The sequence below is a fragment of the Typopeltis vanoorti genome, chromosome 8 (genome assembly GCF_054136105.1).
Source record: "Typopeltis vanoorti isolate ZY-2024b chromosome 8, IOZ_Tvanoo_1.0, whole genome shotgun sequence".
Lineage (NCBI taxonomy): Eukaryota > Metazoa > Arthropoda > Arachnida > Uropygi > Thelyphonidae > Typopeltis > Typopeltis vanoorti.
Genome location: NC_143556.1, coordinates 10,567,953 through 10,594,667, shown reverse-complemented (window position 1 = coordinate 10,594,667; position 26,715 = coordinate 10,567,953). Strand labels below are relative to the sequence as shown.

The 26,715-nt window shown below is 35.4% G+C and overlaps 1 protein-coding gene across 3 annotated transcripts in view; it reads right to left on the bottom strand.

Annotated features, from left to right (window-relative positions):
- Window positions 1-26,715, bottom strand: part of LOC150103728 (rab GTPase-activating protein 1-like) — a 473,281-nt gene that overhangs the window by 221,944 nt on the left and 224,622 nt on the right. For all 3 annotated transcript variants that reach the window (XM_090397129.1, XM_090397130.1, XM_090397131.1), the window contains 2 exons: window positions 16,723-16,836; window positions 7,178-7,252 (listed from right to left, as the gene is read on the bottom strand). In XM_090397129.1, coding sequence (XP_090253255.1) covers window positions 7,178-7,252; window positions 16,723-16,836 — 189 coding nt within the window. The remainder of the gene's footprint in view (window positions 1-7,177; window positions 7,253-16,722; window positions 16,837-26,715) is intronic.

Genomic DNA, 26,715 nt, shown 5'->3' with positions numbered 1-26,715 from the left:
TATAGATAATGAATAACAGAGGGGATAATGTACATCCTTGTCTCACACCAGATTTAACATTAAACCATCTTCCTGTACTTCCTTCAATTCTAACTGCTGACTTACAACTCAAATAAAGACTTGATATAATGCCCCATTGACACCATATAACTGTAGCATATTGAATAGCTTCTCTCTTGGCACCATGTCGTATGCCTTTTCCAGATCGACAAAACTTAAATACAGATCTTCTTTATATTCCCATGATTTCTCAACTATTTGTCGTAAAGTGAAGATCTGATCCTGACAGCCTCTATTTGGCCTGAATCCAGCTTGTTCTTCACCAACCTTTTCTTCCACAATTCTTCTCAACTGTTTCTCAAGTATACTGCATAAATCTTGCTAGGAACACTCAATAATGAAATGCCTCTGTAATTCTCACATTCAGTTTTATTTCCCTTTTTATATATGAGTACTATGAATCCTACTCCAATCATTAGGAATTTGTCCCTCTGTCCAGGACTTCTGAACTATACAATGCAGTCATTGTAACTTTTATACCACCATACTTCAGCATTTCTGGTCAAATATCATCTACTCCTGCTGCCTTTCCACATTTCAAGCCTTTGATGGCTTTTTCTACTTCAAGTATGGATATGTATTTCTGACTACAAGCCTGGTCAGTGATTTTTACCACTGTGCTGTCATCACTGTTTGTTTCATTTAGCAATTTTTCAATGTAATTACTCCATACTTCAAGGATATCTTTTTCTCCCGTTTTCATGTCACCTTTATCATCTCTAACTCCTTTTACAGCACACTTTCCTCCATTCCTAAGCTTCTTCAACAACCTCCAGAATATTTTGCCACTTCTTGATACTTATTTTCTATATTCTTGCCAAAGTCCTCCCATGACTTTTGTTTAGCTAGTTTTACACAGTGCTTAGCATTCTTGCATTTGTCTCTATATTCTCTAAGAGCACAAGCTGACTTATTTGACAGGAACTTTTGATATGCTTTCTTCTTTTCCTTCACTGCCTCTTTAACTTCCTGTGTCCACCATGGAGTTCTATATTTTCTATCCTTGCAGACAACCTCACCACATGCCTCTGGCTGAATCAATCAGGGTTTCCTTCTAGGCTTGCCACTGAATCTCCAAGGTTTAGTTTCTGTTCTCAAACCTTTTCATTTTTTCTTTAATAATCTTTGTGTATTTTAGTCTATAGTCCACATCTGAGAGCTACTCAACTTTTATTCGCATTAAAACTTTCTTACATGTCATTCTTTTCAATATGAAATTCAATTTTATCCTGCTCAAGACTAAATAGTGATCACTTACAATTTCAACTCCTTTGTACACTCTGGTGTCCTGCACCAGGGAGAAAACATCACTATCAACAATAACATAGTCTATGAGACTTTTCCTATTCCTTGCCTCTTCTCTCCATGTGAATTTGTGCACATTTTTATGTTGGAATATGGTGTTAGTAATAACCAGTCCATGTCCTGAGCAGAAATCCAATGGGTATTTGCTATTATTATTAGCTTTGCTCTTTTCTCCAAATTTTCCCAAAATATTTTTGTATGTCTCAGAATCATTTCCAACTCTGCTATTTAGATTCCCAACAAGAACCAACTTTTCCTTTTTCATTGTGTCAGTTACTTTTTTTAAAGCCTCAAAAAATTCCTCCACTTCTTCCTTAGTAGAACATTCTGTGGGACCATAGGCACAAATAAGTCTCACTGTCCAGTTCCCCATTCTCATATTTGCCCACATCACTCTACTTGAGACTGCCTGCCATTCAAGAAGATTAGCCTCATATTTAGTGTTGAATACTATGACTACACTTGTGCAGAAGTTTTAATTGACAACGGCACTGTTTTAATTGGGTCATACAGGGTCACGCTTTGAGCCTGGCTGGCATTACATCATGTACAGCAAACGGTCTGAACTGGTTTGTGATTGGTCTTTTGAGATCAGCTGATACAGCATTATTTCTAGCGTAGTTTTAATTCCTCCCACTTATCAAAAAGTGATTAAATTTATCCCCACGACCTTTGTTTCGAGATCGTAATAGGCTAACATGTTTGTACTGCAACCAATGGAACACAGAGTCACGTTGGTGGGAGGGGAGGGATGCTTGGCTTATTTTCAAACCGAGTCGAGGTCATGTGTCCCCCCCCCCTTAAACGCTTTTTTGTGTATTTTTAATGGATGGTTTCACCTGTCTTGTCTCAGGGCTGTCTACATGTACATTTTTGAGATCATTAGACTATATGTCATTATCAGTTCTCTTAAAAGCTTTTAGGGTAAGGTAGCGACATTTGTTTTTGAAGTTAATACTCAGGTGTCATTTTTTTTGCAACCAGTTATGGAACCTCGCAGGTAGAGCACAGTTTTAATGCATGTTTTATTTCCTCTCTTATTAAAAGTAATTTAATTCATCTCCCTTATCAGTATCTATGATTGGTTGTAGTTAGTCACATGATAGTTTCTACGTAATGATGTTTCTCTTTTAAAGGGGTTATGTGTTTTCCCCCCCACTTGAAAGTATCATGTGATAGCATTCTTTTCTAGCGTAGTTTTAATCGATGTTCCCTCCTTATTAAAAAGTAATTACCATCCCCCCTTTGACAGTCTGTGTCTTGTCTCGGGGTTGGATGTAGTTAGGTCACATGCATTTCTCTCCAAGTCACGTGACTGTGCGTTTTTTTTTTTTTTATAAATAACGAGCTCTGCCTAGTTCATGAATTGTTTCTTGAAATCCTCTAAGTATGTCTAAGGCTAGTGCTAAGTACTTTCTTACTAATAGAGTATGTCTGTACTGTATTTATCTATGTCAGGGTTAGATCCTGAAATATGTCTTGAATCCCGTTCAGCTACAATAGTTTTTGATGGTTCTGATGTATGGGATGTACTGAGATTCCAGCTTCCACAAATCAAATGATGCCTACAGGAAAATGAAGAGGGGAATTTTCTCTCTTCTCCTGCACTGTGAGAGTGGAAGGAGGTCTTGTTCATTTTGTTAGTGGTGATAGAGTCATACAGTGTGATCCAGGTGTAATATTAACGTTGATTGATCATGCAAGTAGTATTTCCCAACATCCTGATGTTTTGAAAGCAAATGCTAACATGTTTTGTCTTATGTCAGAACAGGGGGTCGGCAACTGGCAGCCCGCATGCAGCCTAAACATGAATTTTTTGGCAGCCCATAAAAGGTTGACCATACTTACATGGCATGTGGCCCGTAAAATTTTATCATCAAGAAAAGACGTCATGAACATTTCAAGAGGAAGTTATCTACTAGTCAAGTGCTAGATGGTTAAATAGAGTGCTTTGCTAAAAATATTTTTTGATTTACGTAAAGAAATAGATATTTCATGACGGAACACGAAAATACTGTCCCACAATTATCGGATAAAAAACGGATTATGTCTCTTGCATTTATAGTAGACATTACAACTACCTTAATGAACTTAATTTGAAGCTGTAGTGCCAAGGTAAATTACTATCAGAACTGTTTTCTGACATAAAAGCTTCTGAAGGTAAACTATGTCTGTTGAAGAAATATCTGATTGAAGAAAATCTACATCATTATATATGTTGCAAATCAGCATCTACAGCTGGATGGCAAACACAAAAGGAAACTTTTGTTGGTATTATTGAAGATTTACAAAACAAAATTTTCAATAAGATTTGTGGATATTGAATGTCGACATTGATGACCTACCAAACCGACTACTGATGGAAGTTTTGGAATTGCTGCACAATGAAATATTAAAGAATGCATTTTCGTTAGCAAATATCCAAAAAATGTATTGATGCTTACTAAAAAATCTGAAGGATTAATCAGTTTCGCAAAGAAGATAATAGTCGCATTCGAAAGCACATACATTTGCAAAAAAGCATTTTCTTCCATGAGTTTTAGAAAAAATTCATTTTCTTCTCGACTAACTGATGAACTTTGCATGCTTCAATTCAAATTTACATATCAGGTTATAAAGTGGATCTAGATAATTTGGCTAAGGGAAAACAATCACAAAAGTCACATTAATCAGGAAGACATATTGTGATGCATGAAACTATATTACTTTGTTTTTATGTGATAATAATTTTTCATTGGGTTTCATTTTCATGCTTATTTCATATCTCATACTTTAAATATTTCTGTTTCTTTTAAGATTAATATAATAAAAATTGACACCTTGAGTATTTTTTTTCACTCACCATTTTCTATTAATTAAATGCTTGCAGCCCAATTATTAAAAATAAAAGATGAATGTGGCCAGCAAGTCTGAAAAGGTTGCTGACCCCTGTACTAAAATGCAAGCAATATCACCAATTATTACATAAAATAATACTTACCTTTTCCAAGGTTTTTTATCAATAATCACATATGTTAAGGCCATCTAGTGACCAAAAGGACAGAAAAATGTTTGGATTATACAACAGAACCCCTTATAAATATTCAATCATATAGTAGCCATGATAAAATTCTATTTGGAATATTTGTGTGTGTGTGTGTTAAAAAAAATTAATACTATTTCCCAAACTTCTGGAAGAGAAAGGCAATCACTGTGATTTACATAAGGCTAATACTGACGTAATGCTTCAGTATTTTCTATAAATAAACATTCAAATTTTATAAGTAGAGTTATGCAAATGTTTAGTATATTTCACTAGATCACATAACTAGTTTTGATAATTCCATGTCTATGAGGTGTAATAAGCTGGATATGAATGTGTTTCTGACTGGTCTTTCCATTTCACCAAAATAAGATAAGTTGCAAGAACGTGGATCCTAATAAACAAGGCAGCAGTAAAGGCAACAGCTTGTCTTTTGAAAGAGATAAGAGATGGAGGATTTCATTGATTGATTTGAAGTAGTGATGAGTTGGAATTTCTTCAAAATCTTTGACAAAAGTTTGGGAAATTGTTATTATATGGTATAATTTTTTAACACACAAGATTTATTCAGAGAAAACTGAAGCCTAACTCCATCAGAATAACTTAAATCTTAATGATCACCTTTCTATTCCAAAAGTTTTGAAAATTGTTATCTTCAATTGTAGTAAGTACTTTCTTAATACACACATACCCACAAGATGAGGAAGTCTTATAGAAATTTGAATATAAAAGAACAGAAAAACACATGAAGTCACATATTTTCTCCTAGCTACTATGTGACTGCATGTTTTTTTTAACTCTTTTGTATTCAAATTTCCATTATTGTTCTTCAATTCATACTGATGGTGTTTTATGATATATAAAATAAAATATTTCTGATTAATAAATAATATTTATATAAATCAAGTGGATATTAAATCCAGCATTTCAAAGCCGAATGTAGAAACTATGAAAGTTTCATATGAAATTTGACTAGAGCTTATAGGAATACACTCACAGCATTTACGAGTTGCCCTAGCACGGACCTTATAGAAAACATGATCACTTGCCCAAGCGTCCATATATATTGGCTTCTATTGATCCATTTTGATAAGGTTTCACTAACCTGACAGCTGTTTTGAACTAGTTGGTTCTCCTCAAGACCAGGCAGAATTGAAGAAACCTTAGGAGAGCAAAACCTCTCGTTCAGTACTAAGGAACTCGAAGTGTAGGAAAGGTGTATTTTTGGCTTTGAAATAATGCTGGATTTAATATTCACTTGATTTATATAATTTTGCATTGCCGAAGTGAAGCCTTTTGGCTCTTTATTTTAGTAAATAATATTTATTTTACAGTAGCATTTTATTTTATTGAATCACAGTTATCTTTATAAAATTAAATTAAGAATGTCAAAAAATTATATTCTTGTTTAATCCTTTATCCAGGTTGCTGACATTTTTTTATAATGCCTCATCTATGTTATAAAAGGGTGGCCTGAAAGTTCTCAGCCTAACAATGAAAAAACGAATTTATTTTTCAACATAATCTCCCTTAAGACTAATACATTTATTCCAGCGATGCTCCAGTGCCATTATCCCACTCATGTAGTGGTTCTCAGTCAGATCTGCAACAGCAAGCTCCTCTACAGCTGCAATCACATCTCGATTCAAAGAAAAACGCTGACCAGCAAGGAAGAGTTTTAGTTTTGGGAAGTCAGAGGTAGCCAAATCTGGGGAATAGGGGGTGGATGTTCCAATGATTCATAGTGCAGATCCCTTAATTTTCCCATTGCCAAAACACCTTTGTGGGCAGGTGCATTGTCTTGATGAAAGATGATTTTTTCTTCTGCAAACCGGGTCTTTTCTCAGGAATTTTTTCGTCTATTAAAAGATCGGAATAATATTTCCTGGTTATTGTTTTACCCTTTTCAAGATAATTTAAACAAAATGCCTTTAGCATCCCAAAACACCAATGCCATGACCTTTCCTGCTGATGGAACAAAGAAGACAGAAGAATTTTCTGTCTTCTTTGGCTTTGAACAACTAGCTTCTGTCCACTGTTTTGACTGCTGTTTGGATTCTGGTGTCTTCACTTATTTAAAGTGAAGATACCAATTTTGTTTAAAGGATTATACTAATACAAACTTTATAATATTAATTAAAGATGAAAGATGTCATTTTTTTGTAAAAAGATTATAATGCAAGAAGTTTCTCTATAAGATATATGTTAGAGTATAATAACGAAGGATCAAAGTCCATTAACGACAACTTCGGATAAATTGTATAGCTGACGGCAAATTGCTTACGTGTGAACGGCACATGTACAGTGTTTTTCTGGGAAGACACAGCAATCGTACGGAGTATTCCAGGAAGATAAGAATGAAATAGGAGCCGGGAGCAAAAAAAGAAAGTGTCCGGCAGAAAGTTTTGGGTAAAAGAGGGAGCTAGAGATACGAGGTATAAAACGAGTTTCTAGCATCCCAAATTCTAGCATATTACCTGAAACAAATCTTGTTTCAGGTAATATGCTTTGTATGCATTCTTTTTACTTCTTTTTTTGTATACAGCTTACAGAAATGTTTACAATAATATTATCCAATATTAGAAAAGGGAGGAAACTCCATATGAATAAATAAATAAAGTAGATGTCCAGTATAAAATGCTGATTAACATATTTTAAAATGTACAATTTTATTTTTATTTTTTTTGAGAAAATGTCATAATAAAATTACAATTCTTATCAATGAACTATTTCATAGTGTCAAGAGTAATTTAAAATCTGCATTGAATCATCATTTCCAAATTTACTTACATGAAGTAAAAGAGCAGCAGCTAAAAATGATTCTCCTTGGCAATAGCCTATTTCTTGATCATATACAGAATATGCCTAACAACAGAAATAATGCAAATATTACCATTTATTAATACAACTGCATAAAACTAATGTACATTAAAAAAATTAGATATAGACAATTTTTGTTGATTAGTAATATATGAAAATTTCGATGTCAATTTCTACATTTAAGTTGCTTATGGATTCACTAGTCAGATAAAATAATTCTACAATGCAATTAATGCAATCTGCTAGCCTGATTCGTCAAGTGAATATGAATCCCATAGCAGAACTGTTTGCGTGATCTTTAGGTGGTAGATGATTTCTGCTGCCTGTGTGAAACCATCATCATGCTTAGCAGAGGACAGGGAAGTGACATGAAAAACTATCATGTCTGTTCTGTATATCAGGGTCAATGAATTATCTAAATTAACCCGTTAAATGGCACTAAAACACGAGATTGGTTTACAACATTTCACAGGTAAGATTCACATGGATGATTAGAATACGTGTGTAGAGGCTTAAGTGCTGTGAGGACATCATGTTGGAGGCTTAATGGATTTTTTACAACACTCAAAAAGAATTAAAATAGACTTTAATACTTCCTATATTTCGTCCTAGTCACTAGGACATCTACGGGGATTACAAAAAAATTAATGTAACATATGCACAAATAACAAACAATACTAAGCCCAACCACGTGGGTGACACTAAAGTCCTATCTAAGTAGAGCGCCCTCTAAGGGCAGTAGTAGGTGGCCTGGAATGTAAGGTGGGAACTCTGGTGATGAGTGTTTCCCAAATCTTCGGAAGCTTAATGCACCCATATTTATTGAGATTTGGTTGGTTTTTGAGAGCTCCTGCTGCTTCTAAGAAAAGTCTCTCTTTCTTGAATTTGCTGTGGTGGAGCATGGTGGTTTCCTTCCATGATACTCTGTGGGTGGTGTCCAAAACATGGTCAGCCAAGCCTGAATGGCCATAGTTGTGTTTGAAGATGTAAGACTTCTGTTCCTCTAGACGGATGGATGCTGATCTGCCTGTCTGTCCAAAGTACGCCAGCTTACAGGAACAGGGTACTTTGTAAACTCCAGGCAGAGAGAGAGGAGGGAGCTGATCTTTCGTAGAACGGATAAGGGTAGCCAGTTTGCAGTGGGGCTTATATGCTGTGTGTAGATTGTATTGTTTTAGTATCATGGCTATTTTTTCAGATGTGCCACGGATGTAGGGTATGGCGATGCCATTTTTAAAATCTTGTTGACGAGAAGGAAGGGGAATGGGGGAGGAGTTGATTATTTTTTTGATACTGTGATCGCTGTAGCCATTGGAGAGGAAAGTGCTGTGTATGTGGTTAAGCTCATTAGTGAGGGCGGTTCCACTGGAACAAAGATTGTGGGCTCTCTTGGTAAGAGTTTTAATAATGCCATATTGTTGAGAGGGGTGGTGGTGGGAGAGTTTGTGAATGTATCTGCCTGTGTGTGTGGGTTTTCTGTATACGGTGAAGGTAAGTGTATCATTAGGCAGGCGTGTGACTAAGGTGTCTAGGAAGGGTAAACAATTGTTCTTTTCCTTTTCCATAGTGAACTGGATTCTTGGATGTAGACTATTGAGATAACTGAGGAAGGAGTCTAACCCCACCACAAACTGGCTACCCTTATCCGTTCTACGAAAGATCAGCTCCCTCCTCTCTCTCTCTGCCTGGAGTTTACAAAGTACCCTGTTCCTGTAAGCTGGCGTACTTTGGACAGACAGGTAGATCCGTCTAGAGGAACAGAAGTCTTACATCTTCAAACACAACTATGGCCATTCAGGCTTGGCTGACCATGTTTTGGACACCACCCACAGAGTATCATGGAAGGAAACCACCATGCTCCAACACAGCAAATTCAAGAAAGAGAGACTTTTCTTAGAAGCAGCAGGAGCTCTCAAAAACCAACCAAATCTCAATAAATATGGGTGCATTAAGCTTCCGAAGATTTGGGAAACACTCATCACCAGAGTTCCCACCTTACATTCCAGGCCACCTACTACTGCCCTTAGAGGGCGCTCTACCTAGATAGGACTTTAGTGTCACCCACGTGGTTGGGCTTAGTATTGTTTGTTATTTGTGCATATGTTACATTAATTTTTTTGTAATCCCCGTAGATGTCCTAGTGACTAGGACGAAATATAGGAAGTATTAAAGTCTATTTTAATTCTTTTTGAGTGTTGTAAAAAATCCATTAAGCCTCCAACATGATAAGATTCACAATAAAAGAAAAAAATAATTAATAAATCAGCTATCAATTCTAAGAAAATATTTTCATAACATAGCAATTGAAGAAACAGTTAAAATGCAAAAGAAGTTCATTATAACAAGAGCTTCAAAACAGTCAAGAAAATTTCTCAGTAATAACTTCAATAAGCTGAAACACGAATCATTAAAAAGATAAAAATTGCTCTAAAATGAAATAAACAAATACATTAATATAAAGATTTACTGAAACTAGGGTTCATGTTCCTCCTGATTTCAAATAATAACAAAAAAATATAATGTTACTAAACAAACACAGCATTTGGTCTATGAGACTTTTCTTATTCCTTGCCTCTTCTCTCCATGTGAATTTGTGCACATTTTTATGTTGGAACATGGTGTTAGTAATAATCAGCCCATGTCCTGAGCAGAAATCCAACAAGTATTTGGCATTATTATTAGCTTTGCTCTTTTCTACAAATTTTCCCAAAATATTTTTCTATGTCCGACAATCATTTCCAACTCTGCTAAATAGCAGAGTTGGAAATGATTGTCGGAAAAAGCAGAGTTGGAAAAAGTTGGTCATTGTCGGGGATCTAAATAGATCCCCGACAATGACCAACTTTTCCTTTTTCATTGTGTCAGTTGCTTTTTGTAAAGCATCAAAAAATTCCTCCATTTCTACCTTAGTAGAACCTTCTGTGGGACCATAGGCACAAATAAGTCTCATTGTCCATTTCCCCATTCTAATATTTGCCCACATCACTCTATTTGAGACTGCATGCCATTCAAGAAGATTAGCCTCGTGTTTTGTGGTGAATACTATGGCTACTCCTTCTTTTCCTTGATTGTTATTGCCTGAATAAAAAAATTTGTATTTATTGCTCAGAAAGGTTGTCTTTTTTGTTTCAGTCGATCTGGTACTTATCTAATTCCTCAGCTAGCTCCATTTCTTGGCCATTCAGGCTTCTTATGTTGATAGTACCGATCTTTAACTCTGGTGATGTTGAATTGGGGTTTGTTTTCAGATTTGTTCCACTAACTGACTTTTAGCTCTTTGCCCTGGTTCCCTGGCAAAAACAACGAGGGCTTTGTTTAACCGGGCGACGCCCCAGCTGCTATGAAATTTTGTCATGTTGTACTATCATTTTTTATATTGGTTTAACCAATAAGAATAGAATTTGGTCGGCTAAGTCCCAAATCGCAAGCCCATCCTCGTTCATTCAGTATCCAATTAGATACCCATCAGGATGCACCATGAGAAGATGAGGATTGGACATTAGGTCAGAAGCCCTGGTCGGTTCTCCCCATTCCCTTAAAGGCTATGTGGAGTACTCCTGTCAGTTATACAGCTTTGACCCTTAAGCAAGAGATGATAAAGGTGACATGAAAACAGGAGAAAAAGATATCCTTGAAGTATGGAGTAATTACTTCGAAAAATTGCAAAATGAAACAAGCAGTGAGAGCACAGTGGTAAAAAACACTCAACAGGCATACAGTCAGGAATACGTATCCATACTTGAAGTAGAAAAAGCCATCCAAGGCTTGAATGTGGAAAGACAGCAGGAATAGATGATATTCGACCAAAAATGCTGAAGTATGATGGTATAAAAGTCTTACAGTGGTTGCACTGCATAGTTCAGAAGGCTTGAACAGAGGTACAAATTCCAGATGGTTGGAGTAAAGCTCTAATAGTACTCATATATAAAGAGGTAATAAAACTGAATGTTAGAATTACAGAGGTATTTCTCTGCTGAGTGTTACTGGTAAGATATATGCAAGTATACTTGAGAAATGGCTGAGAAGAATTGTGGAAGAAAAGCCTGGTGAAGAACAAGCTGGAAACTGGTCAAATAGAGGCTGTCAGGATCAGATCTTCACTTTATGACAAATAGTGGACAAATCATGGGAATATAACAAAGATCTGTATTTAAGTTTTGTAGATCTGGAAAAGGCATATGACAAGTTGGCAAGAGAAAAGTTATTCAATACGTTACAGTTATATGGTGTCAATCAGGCATTACATCAAGCAATACTTAGTCTTTATTTGAGTTGTAAGTCAGCAGTTAGAATTGAAGGAAGTACATGAAGATGATTTAAGGTTAAATCTGGTGTGAGACAAGGATGTACATTATCCACTCTGTTATTCATTATCTATATGGATCACATTATGAAGGAAAGTGGTATTAAACATGATATCAGAATTGGAGATGTTAATGTCAGCTCTTTGCTTTATGCAGACAATGTTATACTTCTAAATAAATCCACTGTAAATCTGCAAGATTCCCTGACTAAATTGAATAACTGTTGTAATAGATATGGTATGAAGTTAAGCAATAAAAAGACAAAGACAATGAAATCAGGCAGAATCGTCGAAAATGTCAACTGTGTTATGAACGGAGAACCTGTGGAACAAGTGAAACATTTCAACTACTTAGGCACGATTTTTAGTGAAGATGATAAATTAAATATGGAAATAGACAACAGAATCAATAAAGCTGGTATGGTAGGAAGTCAACTGAATAAATTCATATGGAATAAGAGAGAAATTAGTCGGAACACTAAATTAGCTATATACAAGACAGTGTTGAAACCAGTTTTAACTTATTGATCTGAGAGCTGAGTCAGAAGTAAAACACTTGACCAAAGACTAGAGACCGCAGATATGAGAATCCTGAGAAAGATTAGAGGTGTGAACAGATGGCATCAATGGCAATATCATATTAAAAACGAGGATATTTGGAAAGAACTTGACATTGTCAGCATCCAGGAATGCATTAGCAAAGCTAATCTCAGGTGGTATGGTCACTTAAACAGAATGGGTGAGGAAAGATTAGCAAAACAAGTGTTCTCTGCCAGGTTGGCAGGAAATCGACCCAGAGGAAGACCAAGATATCGGTGGACTGATACGGTTCAAAGTGCTTTAGATGATAGAAATATAAGATCTGATAATGTTGAAGTCTTGACAAGTAACAGACTGATTTGGAGGAAAATTGTAGATAGGAAGTTAGTAATCATGTAAATTTTTCATGTAGTACTATCATATCCTGTACACCCCTTGAGGGTGCATGTCAGGAATTTGATGATGACTTCCTACCATACTAGCTTTGTTGATTCTGTTGTCTATTTCCATATTTAATTTACTATCTTCACTAATAATTGTGCCTAATTAGCTAAATTTTTTACTTCTTCTATAGGGTCTCCATTTACAATGAAGTTGATATTTTCAATGTTTCTGGCTATTTTCACTGTCTTGGTCTTGTTATTGCTGACCTTCATACCACATCTATTACAACAGTTATTCAATTTATTCAGGGAATCCTGAATAAATTAAATAACTGCAAACCTGCAAACTTGTACCTGATTTATTTAGAAGTCTAACATCATCTGCATAAAGTAAATAGCTAAGATTAACATTTCTAATTTTGATATCAAGTTTAATACCACTTTCCTTCATAATGTGATCCATATAAGGGTGAATGCTGTTCTTGAAATTCATGCTTGCTCTTGTTATTTCAGGGAGTGAAAGGTGTGATTGAAGTCTGATTAGCCGAATAATGAATTACTGACCATTTAGAATTATATATTTAGAAATTAATGTACATTTAATCATACAAATTCAACATTTATTGTACAAATGATATTCTATCTTTTTCAATTTAGCTACTTGAATACAAATTCTATGCTACGGTTCTTCTTTATGAACTGGTCAATAACATCGTCATAAAATATTGGTTGTAAGTTTATTTTCCCAAGCAATATGCACACTTGTAAAAGCTGGCTGAAGGCTCACTGGCTAAAGCTACATTGGCTGCGGCCTGTGTTTAAGCAACAGAGTGAGACGTAAAATGCCTATGAGTGTACATGAAATCACAGTGCTACAGCGAGGATCTGGAAGCTCCTACAACCGAGCAAGTCAAGGTAGCTTTGACTAGACGAGCAAGCGATGCTTGCTCGTCTAGTCACACCCAACACAAAGCTCAATTATTGCCGCGCAAGTTAAGACGTCTTCTGTCTTCAACAATAAAAACCTAAATGGAATGCTTATAAATGCATGCATTTATTAAGAAATAAATATTACTTCTTTCTCAATTAATGAGCTTGTGCAGCAAGCATAGCAAGCATGGAGAATTTGCCCCTGGATCCATACAGATAATGAATAACAGAGGGGATAATGTACATCCTAGTCTTACAACAGATTTAACATTAAACTAACCTCCTTCAATTCTAACTGCTGACTTACAACTCAAATATAAATGAAGTACTCCTTGATATAATGCCCCATTGACACCATTAACTGTAGCATTTTGAGTAGCATTTTTCTCTTGGCACCTTGTCATATAACTTTTCCAAATCTACAAAACTTAAATACAGATCTTCAGCTATTTGTCATTAAGTGCAAATCTGATCCTAACAGCCTCTATTTGGCCTGAATCTAGCTTGTTCTTCACCAAGCTTCCCTTCCACAATCCTTCTTAACTGTTTCTCAAATATACTTGCATATATCTTACTTACACTCAGTAGGGAAATACTTCTGCAATTCTCACACTGTTTTCTCTTTTTTGCTTTCTCTATAGCCTCAAAAAATTCCTCCACCTTCTGTGGCACCATAGGCACAAATAAGTCTCATTGTCTAGTTCCCCATTCTGATATTTGCACACATTACTCTCCTTGATATTGCTGCTATTCAAGAAGATTAGCCTCATATTTATGTTCAATACTATAGCTACTCCTTCTTTTCCCTGATATTCATCCCCATTTGTTCTAATTTGCATGACAGAGTTCCATGTGGTATTCTGTCAAATGCCTTTGCAAAATCCAGCAGATTTATCGTGTACCCATTTCCTTTATCCAACTCAGTTACTACTCCATTATAAAAAAGTTAGTAAATTACTAAAGCTAGACCAACTCTTCAAAGCTATATTGACCCTCATATAGTATCATATTTTTATCCACCCATTTTTGAAATTTTTTTTTGGCTAATTGTTCCAGTACTTTTTCCACTTACTGCTGTACAGCTTGTGTTTGGATATGAAATACATAAGTAACCACCATACCTGAGATACTGATTGGTTCATAATTTGCTACTGCAGTCCTAGAACCTCCCTTATGCAAGGGAATTATTGTGCCCTCTTACTACTCCCTTGGAACTCTACCAGAGCTGAAACTTCAATTAAAGAGCTTAGTCAGAGGCATTGCCAGTTTCCTTGCACATTCTCACCAAACCTAAGCTGATATCCCATCTAATCCCACAGTTGTATTTACATTGAGATTCTGCAATATCCTAAGAAGCTCCAATTCATCCACCTCTGTTCTCACATCAGTGTCTGTCACATACGTTATAGTGAGATTATACGTTATAGTATAATCTCACTTAGATCATATGCCCTTGCAAAGCAGTCACTAAGTAATTATTTTATCTGCTTATGTCACCTCATGACCATTATATCACTCATTAAAGTTAACCTTCCATAGTCATTCTTCCGCTCACTAGCCATGTAATGAAAAAACTCTCTGAAATTTCCTTTGGCTTGCTCAGCTTTCTTCACCTTTCTTGCCCTGATCCCTGTACTATTCATGAGCTTGTTGGTCACCTTTCTCCTTATATACCCTCCATAGCATTCTCCTCTTCTGCAGCTCATGCTTAATGATATTACTCATTCATCTAACTCCTATCTGATTAACCCTCCTTACTTAGGTATACAATTTAATATTGGTTCTTCTAGATGTCCCCTTAACTATCTCCCATGCACTGCTAACATGTTTCCATTGCAATGTTTTATTCCATGGCACAGATTCAAGATTCCTCTTAAGCTTGTCGTAATTACCTGCCTTGACAGAATATTCCTCATGTTTTACAATATCCTGCATGGTCACTTTTGCAATCAAAGGCAATGTGGCCACCTTGTTTATGGATAGCTCTTTTGATCCTGTGACTAGGTCTAATACTCTCATATCCCTAGTCCCCTCCATTAGATGCTGCCTCAAGTAATTATCTCCTGGTAGGTGTATAAATTCCATTTCCTTCCTGCCATATAATCTTTCTTCATTCCAATCAATATCTGCATAGTTGAAGTTCCCCATAATAATCACTTGACCTGTACTCATTGTACTAATTTGCCAATGCAACTCCTGGTCTATAGCAACAACCAACTGTATATTTTGTTTTACTGGCCTTGATCTCACACCAAACTGCTTTAAATGAACAGCCAACCTTGTCACCTATCTCCGATTCTTTTAGGCTGCAATTCACCTGCTATCATCAGCATCATCCCCTCCTCCCATCCTATCTTCCATAAAAATACTAAACCCTTCACATTCTATCACTGTAACCTCATCATCTGCTGTTAGCCAAATCTCTCTAATGCCTATAACATTTGATGAGGTTGCATTAACCAATGCCAAAAACTCCTCCCTGTTGTTCTTGATACGTCTGACAATAGTATTATTATTTCTAATTAGTAGTATTATATAATAAGAGATGATAATTAACTGTCAATGAGACAAGTTGTATTAAGTTATCTATTCAAAGTCTATTCATTCCTATCATTCCCACAAGGCTACTCATTCTGTAAGAATAATAAAATAGTACCATGACCCGACTCCTTGAAATGCTGAAAAGCAATGAAGCACCTGGTTTGAAAAATAGAAAAAATATCTCGGAACATTTTCTTAAACCATTCATAATCTTTATTTCAAAACCACTGGGAATCTTCTAGATGACTTGTATATCATAGTTCAGGAGATAGCTATTACTTAAAAGTTTCCATTTTTATTTATTTTTTATTTGGTATACTTTATTTTGACACATCTCATGCAGCTTCCAACTAAATAAGTTTTCAGTCACTTCCTACAATGATATACAGCAGAATTTCAATTTTAGTTCAGAGATTAAAAACTTTTTATTTTCTAAACTTGCACACAGCACTATAGTGATAAATATCTAAATTCACATATATAAGTAGTACTTATAATGCATGCAGCCAACAGCAGTTATGAAAAACAGAAAATTGTTTACAACTGATGTACATTTTAGGAGGAACACAGTTTAATTAAACCACAGCTTTTTAAAAACTGCTTGTAAAAGAAGCTTATTTTGCAATAGGGTGGGAATAAAAATGGATTCTTGTTTTCCATTATCCTAAATACAAAAGAAATCATTTAACAAGTTATTTCAGCTACTTACAATTTTCAACGGAACAGTAATTATGAAAGGCAAAATGATTTGTTCTGTTTTTTTATCCCACAATTGAACACATAAAAGTTAAAAAATAATAATAATGAACAAGTTTTACCTTGCAAATTTTATACAAAGAATCCTGGCCTATTCCACCACTTTCTCGAAAGTATTCATGAGCTGGAAATGTTCTGTTTATATCCCTCTGAATCATGGTCTCACATGAAGAATCCTAATAAGAAAGAAATTCAATATAAATACATCCTTTGAAGGAAATTGAGCCAATATTTAAAAAAAAAAAAAAACACTTGCCTGCTGTCTGTCAATTACATATGGTCTTCTGATCAGTTTGCTTGTTTCTGTGGGAACCAAATTTCCAGGAGGAATAATGCAGTTACTACCTCCATATGAGACAAGCTAACTGACCTAATATGTTAAGTTAGGCTAGGTAACTGATGTGAATTCAAGAGATATCAGAAAGTGATATATTGAGGGTGTGAATCTGCCAGATTTAAGGTGACCAGTAGTGTATGCAAAGGATCAGTCAATGAACCATGTTGCTCACTATAAACATACTATAAACATTAATGATATTGGGAAGGACCTGAGAGGAAATTTTCAATTGTTTGCTGATGATGTAAAGATGGGAAAATCGACAATGCTATGAAATTATCCTCCATAGGATTTACAAGAAGGCTTTAGAGAAAGCAACTGACACAATCAAAAAGGAACAGTTGGTTCTGGTTGGGGATCTAAATAGCAGAGTAGGAAATGATTGTCAGACATACAAAAATATTTTGGGAAAATTTGGAGAAAAGAACAAAGCTAATGATAATGGCAAATACCTGTTGGATTTCTGCTCAGGACATGGACTGGTTATTACTAACACCATGTTCCAACATAAAAATATGCACAAATTCACATGGAGAGAAGAGCAAGGAATAAGAAAGTCTGAGCGACTATGTTATTGTTGATAGTGATGTTTTTTCCCTTGTGCAGGACACCAGAGTGTACAGAGGATTTAAAATTGTAAGTGATCACTATTTACTCTTCAGCAGGATAAAATTGAATTTCATTTTGAAAAGAAGAACATGCAAGAAAGTTTTAAAGCGAATAAAAGTTGAGCAGCTCTCAGATGTGAACTGTAGACCAAAATACACAAACATTATGTTTGAGAACAGAAACCAAACCTTGGAGATTCAGTGGCAAGCCTTGAAGAAAACCCTGATTGATTCAGCCAGAGAGGCATGTGGTGAGGTTGTCTGCAAGGATAGAAAATATAGAATTCCATGGTGGACATAGGAAGTTAAAGAGAAAGTGAAGGAAAAGAAGAAAGCATATCAAAAGTTCCTGGCAAAGAAGTCAGCTTGCACTCTTTAAGAATACAGAGACAAATATAAGAGAGCTAAACACTGTATAAAACTATACAGTGTTTATTTTAGCTAAACAAAAGTAATGGGAAGACTTTGGTAAGAACATAGAAAATAAATATCAAGAGGGTGGCAAAATATTCTGGAGGTCGTTGAAGAAGCTCAGAAATGGGGGAAAGAGTGTTGTAAAAGGAATCAGAGATGATAAAGGTGACATGAAAACTGGAGAAAAAGATATCCTTGTGTTAAATTGTGAATGAAATTATTTTGTATGTTTTAATTCTTTATTCACATATAACATAATCCACCATGTTATAAGCAAGACTTGTAAATATCATTTGTTGTTAGTCTCTTACTTGTAAATTATTATTCATATAATTACTTGGAGTCTGTTTATTATTGTTTAATTAATTAATCTAAAATATGTATTGGTACTGATAGTACTCTGTATTAAAATATCATTCAGTTTATTTTATTAATTCCTGTGTAAATGTTGTAAGAAACTGTGCATGAGTAAATTTAAATGTATATTATATGAACTGTGATATATATTTTTTTTATTTAACATTACTGAAAGAGAAAGTAATTTCATGTAATTCTTCTGATTGAATATGATTGGCTGTTGTCAAGGAAACGGAGTTAATTTTAGATAGCGCGTGCGTGGAGCGTGAGCTATGGCATTCGAAGGGAGAAGGAGTTGATATGAGCTGAACTGGCAAGAACTGGATTTTGGCAGGAAGAATGAAAGTATTTAACTGGAGAATGAAGGAAAACAGGGAAGAAGCATTCAGGACAGCAAGGAGTAAAGTAACGGGTGGCAGCAAGGTGATTTGGATATGCTGTAAATAGATTAGGAAGGAACCGGGAAATTAATAGGCAATTAGGAATATTTATACGGAATTCTAAATTCATGACGAATTCCAATTGTTTTGAGGAAGAATAGTGCAAGGCTGAATTTATTGCATAGAAGAAAACAAGGAATAAGTAGATTACCTAAAAATGAGTGCATCAAGACTTGTGAAGCTCTATGTTTAATATTTCAGTTATATAGTAAAGATTCCCTTTAAATAGTGTTACTTCAAAGGAATAGTTAACTTCAGTTTTAAGTGTGCCCATAGTGAATCCAATGTGCAAAGGATGTAACCCGGTAAGAGCAGTCCATTTTTTTATATTTCAGCGTGAAGAAATAAGAGTTAGCTCTGCCTGATATATCTTAACATTAACTGTACGTTCTACTAAAATTAGCCGAAGTTTGGAGCTTTAAAGTGTTTCCCCCCTTGAAGTGATAACTGCCTCATAATTGAATTAAGTGTTTGTTGACTAAGAGAGAATTAAAGAGTTCTACTATAAGAGTATTTACTGTAAGACTCTATAACATTAAACTGTGTGAACCATTTTAATTATTCGGAAGAATGTAGAATTGAGAGCTGGATGTCTGCTGCCTAATGTTTTATGTTTGTTACGAATACCTGAACTAAGTTGATTTGCATTATCTTGTTTTCAAAGTTATACTTAACGTACATGTTATATAACCCTTATGTTTTGTTATATAACCCTTATTAAACAAAATATAAATGTTTTGTTTTATTGATTCTAATTTGATGTTTGTCTGATTCTCCTTCATTGCACTGCTTATTAAAAAATATCGGACCTTGCAGAAGCCTTAAATGATAATATTAACCTCGGTCGGTATAAAGTGAGATTGAAAAAGTTAATTGATGATTGATTCCTCTATATTATATAGACTAGTCTGAATATAGGGTGGTGCAGGATAATATAAATTTCTCTATATTCAGATCAGTATCATTCAGTATCTAACAAATAAAAAGGATAATTGAAATAAGAATAACGTTCCAAAAAGATGGCGGATTCAAAGCCAGGATGTACGATCAAACACTTGAAGTATGGAGTAATTACTTCGAAAAATTGCTAAACGAAACAAGCAGTGATAGCACTGTGATAAAAAACACTCAACACGCATACATTCAGGAATACAAATCCATACTTGAAGTAGAAAAGCCATCAAAGGCATGAAATGTGGAAAGGCATCAGGAATATTAGACCAGAAATGCTGAAATATGGAGTTATAAAAGTCTTACAGTGGCTGCACTGCATAGTTCAGAAGGCCTGGACAGAGGGACGAATTCCCGATGATTGGAGTAGAGCTCTCGTAGTAGCCATACATGAAAAGGGAAATAAAACTGAATGTGAGAATTACAGAGATGTTTCCCTACTGAGTGTGCCTGGCAAGGTTTATACAATCTCATATTTGTAAATTTAGGGACACAAAAACATGTGTTGAACAGATTATTTTATTAATAACTAATAAATTAAAACTTGACGTTTCGACCCCTATATCGAGGTCATCATCGGAAGAATACAACTGTATAAGGAACCAAGCTTCATGCTCTGTATACCAGTAAACTAAATCTACGTAGTTAATAAATCCTTTTTCCTAGCCTGACCTCTAGTGATAAAAAATAAAAAAATTAAAAAAAATAATAATAAAATAAAATAAAATTAATGGGTGCTTAAGGGTCAAAGCTGTATAACTGAGAGGAGACCTCCACATAGCCTTTAAAGGAATGCGGAGAACCGACCAGGGCTTCTGACCTAATGTCCAATCCTCACCTTCTCGTGGTGCACCCTGTTGGGTATCTACTTGGATACTGAATGGACGAGGATGGGCTGGCAATTTGGGATTTAGCCAACCAAATTGTATTCTTATTGGTTAACCAAAATATAGAATGATGGTACAACATGACAAATTTTCATGCCGGCTGGGGCGTCGCCCAGTTAAACAAGGCCCCCGTTGTTTTTGCCAGGGAACCAGGGCGAACAGCGAAAAGTCAGCTACTGGAACAAATCTGAAAACAAACCCCAACTCAACATCACCAGAGTTAAAGATCGGTACTATCAACGTAAGAAGCCTGGATGGCAAAGAAATGGAGCTAGCTGAGGAATTAGATAAGTACCAGATCGACATAATAGGGATGACTGAAACAAAAAAGACCAAAACTGGCGAGATCTTTCTGAGCAATAAATACAAAATGTTATATTCAGGCAATGACAATCAAGGAAAAGAAGGAGTAGCCATAGTATTCAACACAAAATATGAGGCTCATCTTCTTGAATGGCAGTCAGTCTCAAGTAGAGTAATGTGGGCAAATATGAGAATGGGGAACTGGACAATGAGACTTATTTGTGCCTATGGTCCAACAGAAGGTTCTACTAAGGTAGAAGTGGAGGAATTTTTTGAGGCTTTAGAAAAAGCAACTGACACAATGAAAAATGAAAAGTTGGTCCTTGTTGGGGATCTAAATAGCAGAGTAGGAAATGATTGTGAGACATACAAAAATATTTTGGGAAAATTTGGAGATGATGATGATGATGATGATATATATATATATATAAATAAATAAATACAACTACAATAAACTGCTAAAGTCCTCATGCATTAATATTCTTCTAGATAGTTCTGATTGTTATAAAATGATTTCTTTCAGTTGCTGTTGAATGTTACAAACACTTCACCAGGTTGTCTTCTTGTAGTGGGATTTTTCTAAGGCTAGTTTAGGTTGTTATACAGGTTGTTGTTAAATATTATAGTAGTATATACATATATATATATATATATTTTTTTTTAAATTAATTAATTTAATTTAATTTTATTTTTTTTAATTTTTTTATTTTTTTATCACTAGAGGTCAGGCTAGAAAAAGGATTTATTAACTACGTAGATTTAGTTTACCGGTATACAGGGCATGAGCATGTAGCTTGGTTCCTTATACAGTTGTATTCTTCCGATGATGACCTCGATATAGGGGTCGAAACGTCAAGTTTTATTTTATTAGTAATTAATAAAATAATCTGTTCAACACGTGTGTTTTTGTGTCCCCAAATTTACAAATATGAGTGCTGATCATCGTGTAACCTTAAAAGAAAGATTTATACAAGTATACTTGAGAAACAGTTGAGAAGAATTGTGGAAGAAAAGCTTGGTGAAGAACAAGCTGGATTCAGGTCAAATAGAGGCTGTCAGGATCAGATCTTCACTTTATGACAAATAGTTGAGAAATCATGGGAATATAACAAAGATCTGTATTTAAGTTTTGTAGATCTGGAAAAGGCATATGACAAGTTGACAAGAGAAAAGTTATTCAATATGCTACAGTTATATGGTGTCAATGGGGCATTATATCAAGCAATACTTATTCTTTATTTGAGTTGTAAATCAGCAGTTAGAATTGAAGGAAGTACAGGAAGATGGTTTAATGTTAAATCTGGTGTCAGACAAGGATGTACATTATCCCCTTATTCATTATCTATATGGATCGCATTATGAAGGAAAGTACTATTACACCTGATATCAAAATTGGAGATGTTAATGTCAGCTCATTGCTTTATGCAGACAATGTTATACTTCTAAATAAATCCGCTACAAGTCTGCAAGATTCCCTGACTAAATTGAATAACTGTTGTAATAGATATGGTATGAAGGTAAGCAATAAAAAGACAAAGACAATGAAAATAGTCAGAAGCAATGAAAATGTCAACTGCGTTGTGAATGGAGAACCTATAGAACAAGTAAAACATTTCAGCTATTTAGGCACGATTTAAGTGACGATGGTAAATTAAATATGGAAATAGACAACAGAATCAACAAAGATGGTATGGTTGGAAGTCAACTGAATAAATTTATATGGAATAAGAGAGAAATTAGCCAAAACATTAAATCAGCTGTATACAAGATAGTGTTCGAACCAGTTTTAACTTATGGATTTGAGAACTGGGTCAGAAGTAACACACTTGACCAAAGACTAGAGACTGCAGATATGGGAGTCCTGAGAAAGATTAGGGGCATGAACAGATGGCATCAATGGCAATATCATATTAAAAATGAGGATATTAGGAAAGAACTTGACATTGTCAGCATCCAGGAATGCGTTACCAGAGCTAATCTCAGGTGGTATGGTCACTTAAACAGAATGGGAGAGGAAAGATTAGCAAAACAAGTGTTCTCTGCCAGGTTGGCAGGAAAACGACCCAGAGGATGACCAAGATATAGGTGGATTGATACGGTAAAAAGGGCCTTAGATGATAGAAATATAAGATTGGATAATGTTGGAGTCTTTACAAGTAACAGACTGATTTGGAGGAAAATTGTAGATAGGAAGTTAGTAATGATGGAAATTTTTCATGTAGTACTATCATGTCCTATATACCCCTTGAGGGTACATGGCAGGAATTTGATGATGATGATGAGGATTTACAAGGTGATTTGAATAGGCTTGAAGTGTGGGCAAATGATGACCATCAATTCATTGATGGTAAATGTAAAGTTAGGTACTTCAGCGTGATGAGATATCCAATGGCATATTACACTGGTAGGATTTTGTTTGGAGAAATTAATGAGGCTGGAATCTTGAAATTATAGTGGATAAGAATTTGAGATTCAAAATCACACACAAATTGCAAATACAACTCAGAAAATAATTACAATGTTAAAACACTGACATATAAGGAAGGCATTTTTCCTCTTCACAAGGGCTTGATACTACTGCGCCTAGAATACTGTGCACAGATTTCGTCTTCTGAGATGTTGCAACTGCAAATTCAGATGAATCAGTTTTTAGCTATTTGTATAACTGGCGATTTTGTGTAGAAAGCAAGTACACATTCAAATTTTCAAATTGCATGCAAAGGGTTCACATGGTAGCATTAACAGGATAAAAGGCAAAAAGCTGTGGTAAGTAAATTATGTTTGAAGGAAGCTCTTTTCATGAAGGAATAAAGTTGCAAACTTGGATGTCTTGTAATGTCTCAAAGGCATCATCTAGATTATTTCATGTCAGGAATTATTGGAAAGCTTGAAGAAAGCTGCAGAATTACTGATATTGCCAGAATTTGGAATCTCACATATCCAGGCTCTGGGTAGTGTTTCAAACCAATGGAATATGTTCCACATGTTTGCTAAGAGGTTGCTCTCACTCTACCAAGGGACATGAAGACAGATTTTTTTGGTATAACAGCAAAACATAATTGATGCACCACAGCAGGTCAGCTTGCAAGTCAGTTCCATTCAAACACAGGTATGTGATATCTTGACAAACTGTTGCAATATATCTGCAACAAGTAGGCCTATACACCTGAAGGCCTATAGTCTGTGTCCCTTTATCCACAGCTCATCATAGAGCATGTTTTCAGTGGTGATGTATCCATAAAAATTGGACAAGACACCAAGGGGATAATGTACGCTTTACAGATGAGAGTAATTTTAGTTTTTCCTCCAATTCTAGATGACACTTGACATGTGAAATTGTACTGCTTACCCCTGTTCACAAGAATGTTCTTGAAAGGGATAAATACGCCGGTGTTGGGATCATTGCATAGAGACACATTATGATTAATGGATAACATAATGAGCTACAAGTGCTGAAAAAAGGATTATGACTGGTGAACCATATTGCAATGAAGTTCTTCAATGTCATCTTCAATTGTTCCACGGTGCTGTAGGCGAAGAATTCATTTTTATGGATGACAATGCTACACCAATGTATACACGCAGTGGAGATATTTCTGGAGAACGAGGATATTAATCGAATCGAGTGGCCAGCATGCTCCCCAGATCTGAACCTCAATGGAATATGTTTGGGATGCAACAATGCAACAGAGAGACACGCTGTTGCTCGAAATTCCTCCCCCTCCAGAAAACAGACAAGGCATGAAATCCTTATGCTTGCTCTGAAGGAGGATTGGACCAGTTTGAATCAAGAACTCCTGAATCACTTGTAGCTAAGCATGGTATGACATTGTAAGAGCTGCATTGCAGTTCATGGTGAACATATTCCATACTGAAATGCCTCTCCTCATACTTTTCTGTAAGCATTGTACATTAATTCCTTAACTAAGTCCTTAGGAAATTTGTAACTTTTGCCAAAAAATATTGCAATTTAATTGGTACAAAATTTATAACAAATTTTTGGTCTAATATAATTTATTAGTATGTTGGCAATAAATTTATGTCCACATTTGTCTGTAGTGATTACATTTTTTTTATATGCAGGTCAAAATGTAGTTCGTCCTTAGCTTTGGATACCAGCGTATTTTTGTTTTAATCCTTTTCGCAAGTTGTAAGCAAAGAGTTTACATGTGAAGTATCCCAATGATCAGGGTACTTGTATATAGAGGCTATTGACTTCACGTAATTTGCCTCATTATCCCAATAAAGCAAATCACATTTCAGACTCATATGCTATGCATTATGTGAAGGCTCACCCAGTCTGGTTTTAGACCTTTATTGAGGTCTTATCTGTGGGAGTCAGACCCAAGAAAATACCAAGGTTGAATTAATGCAGAATTCATGTCATCCATATATGAATACACTTGGATATTCACTTTGTTTACACTTGTGTAAAGGACTAAACAAGAATATAAATTTTTGGAAAGTTCATAATTAAACTTGCCCTATTCAGAACCATATGTAGCTTAATCTAACAACCAAAATGTCACCAAATTTGGTACGTAGACTAATCAGGACAAACGGAATTAGGATTCTGTGAAAAAAAAATGTTAGTTCAAACATTTTTTTTGTTAATGGGGGGAGGAGGTGGGAATATGATGTTTTTGTAGCCAAGAAAGCTGAAATTTGCATAAAACAAAGTTGAACACCTGTTTTGCTGGCAGCACAAGAGCTATGAAGTAAATGGAAATCTTCACAAATGAATGATAGTTGTGTTCAACACATGCCTCACATTACCTTATCGCGAGTTATTTGTGAAGTTATTTTACCTTAACAAGTGCAATGCATCAGCCACTCTTCACAAGTTTAGAACCTGCCAGAACCTGCATAAACTTGCCTCTGTCAGCTAATGCAGTTAGATCAATGATTTGGAAGTGTGAAGAAACAGGATCTTTGAAAGTTGGTTTGTCCTGACAGAGGATGGAAACCAGTGCCACTACAGGTAATTGAAGAAGTTGCACCGTGATTGTCGATAGATCACATGGAAATGTTGCTGGAAGTAGCAATGCCCATGGAGTAATGCAACAATTGGATATGCCTTATTCCACGGTATGAAAAGTCTCATGCAAAATTATTACATTTTATCCATACAAGATCAGCAGCATACAGCAGCTGCTACATGATGATTATCATAAGCGACTAACATTTGCACTGTTCTGGTCAGATTGGAAGTCAACAATGCTTGGTCTTGGAAAATTCTGTAGGGAGATGAACATTTTTATCTGAACAAAACTGTAAACATCCAAAATTGTTGAATTTGGGTTTCTGAATCACCCCATGCACTCCAGGAACTCCCATTACATTCACCAAAAATTACCATTTGGTAATTTTTGGTGAATGTAATGGGAGTTCCTGGTGTGGCTTCACAGCAGATTTTATAATAGGGCCATTCTTTTTTGTGACAGCTTCTATGACATCACTCCAGGAAGAAAGAGTGATTAGTCGGTTCTTTCCAGTTGCATGGTCACCTTGCTTCCTCAATATAATTCCATGTGATTTTTAGTTGTAAGGTTACCTGAAGACCAACATATCACTGACTGTGATGAACATTCCTTCACACATTACATTCTGCTGTTGAGAATGCTGTACACAGGATGCAATTTCTGGTCCATGAGAATGGTGGCCGCATTGAACAATCAGATCCTCTTTCACATTTGTGAACTCAACATGCTCGATTTGTGAAACAGGTTTGTGACAACACTCACACTCCAGTAACCGT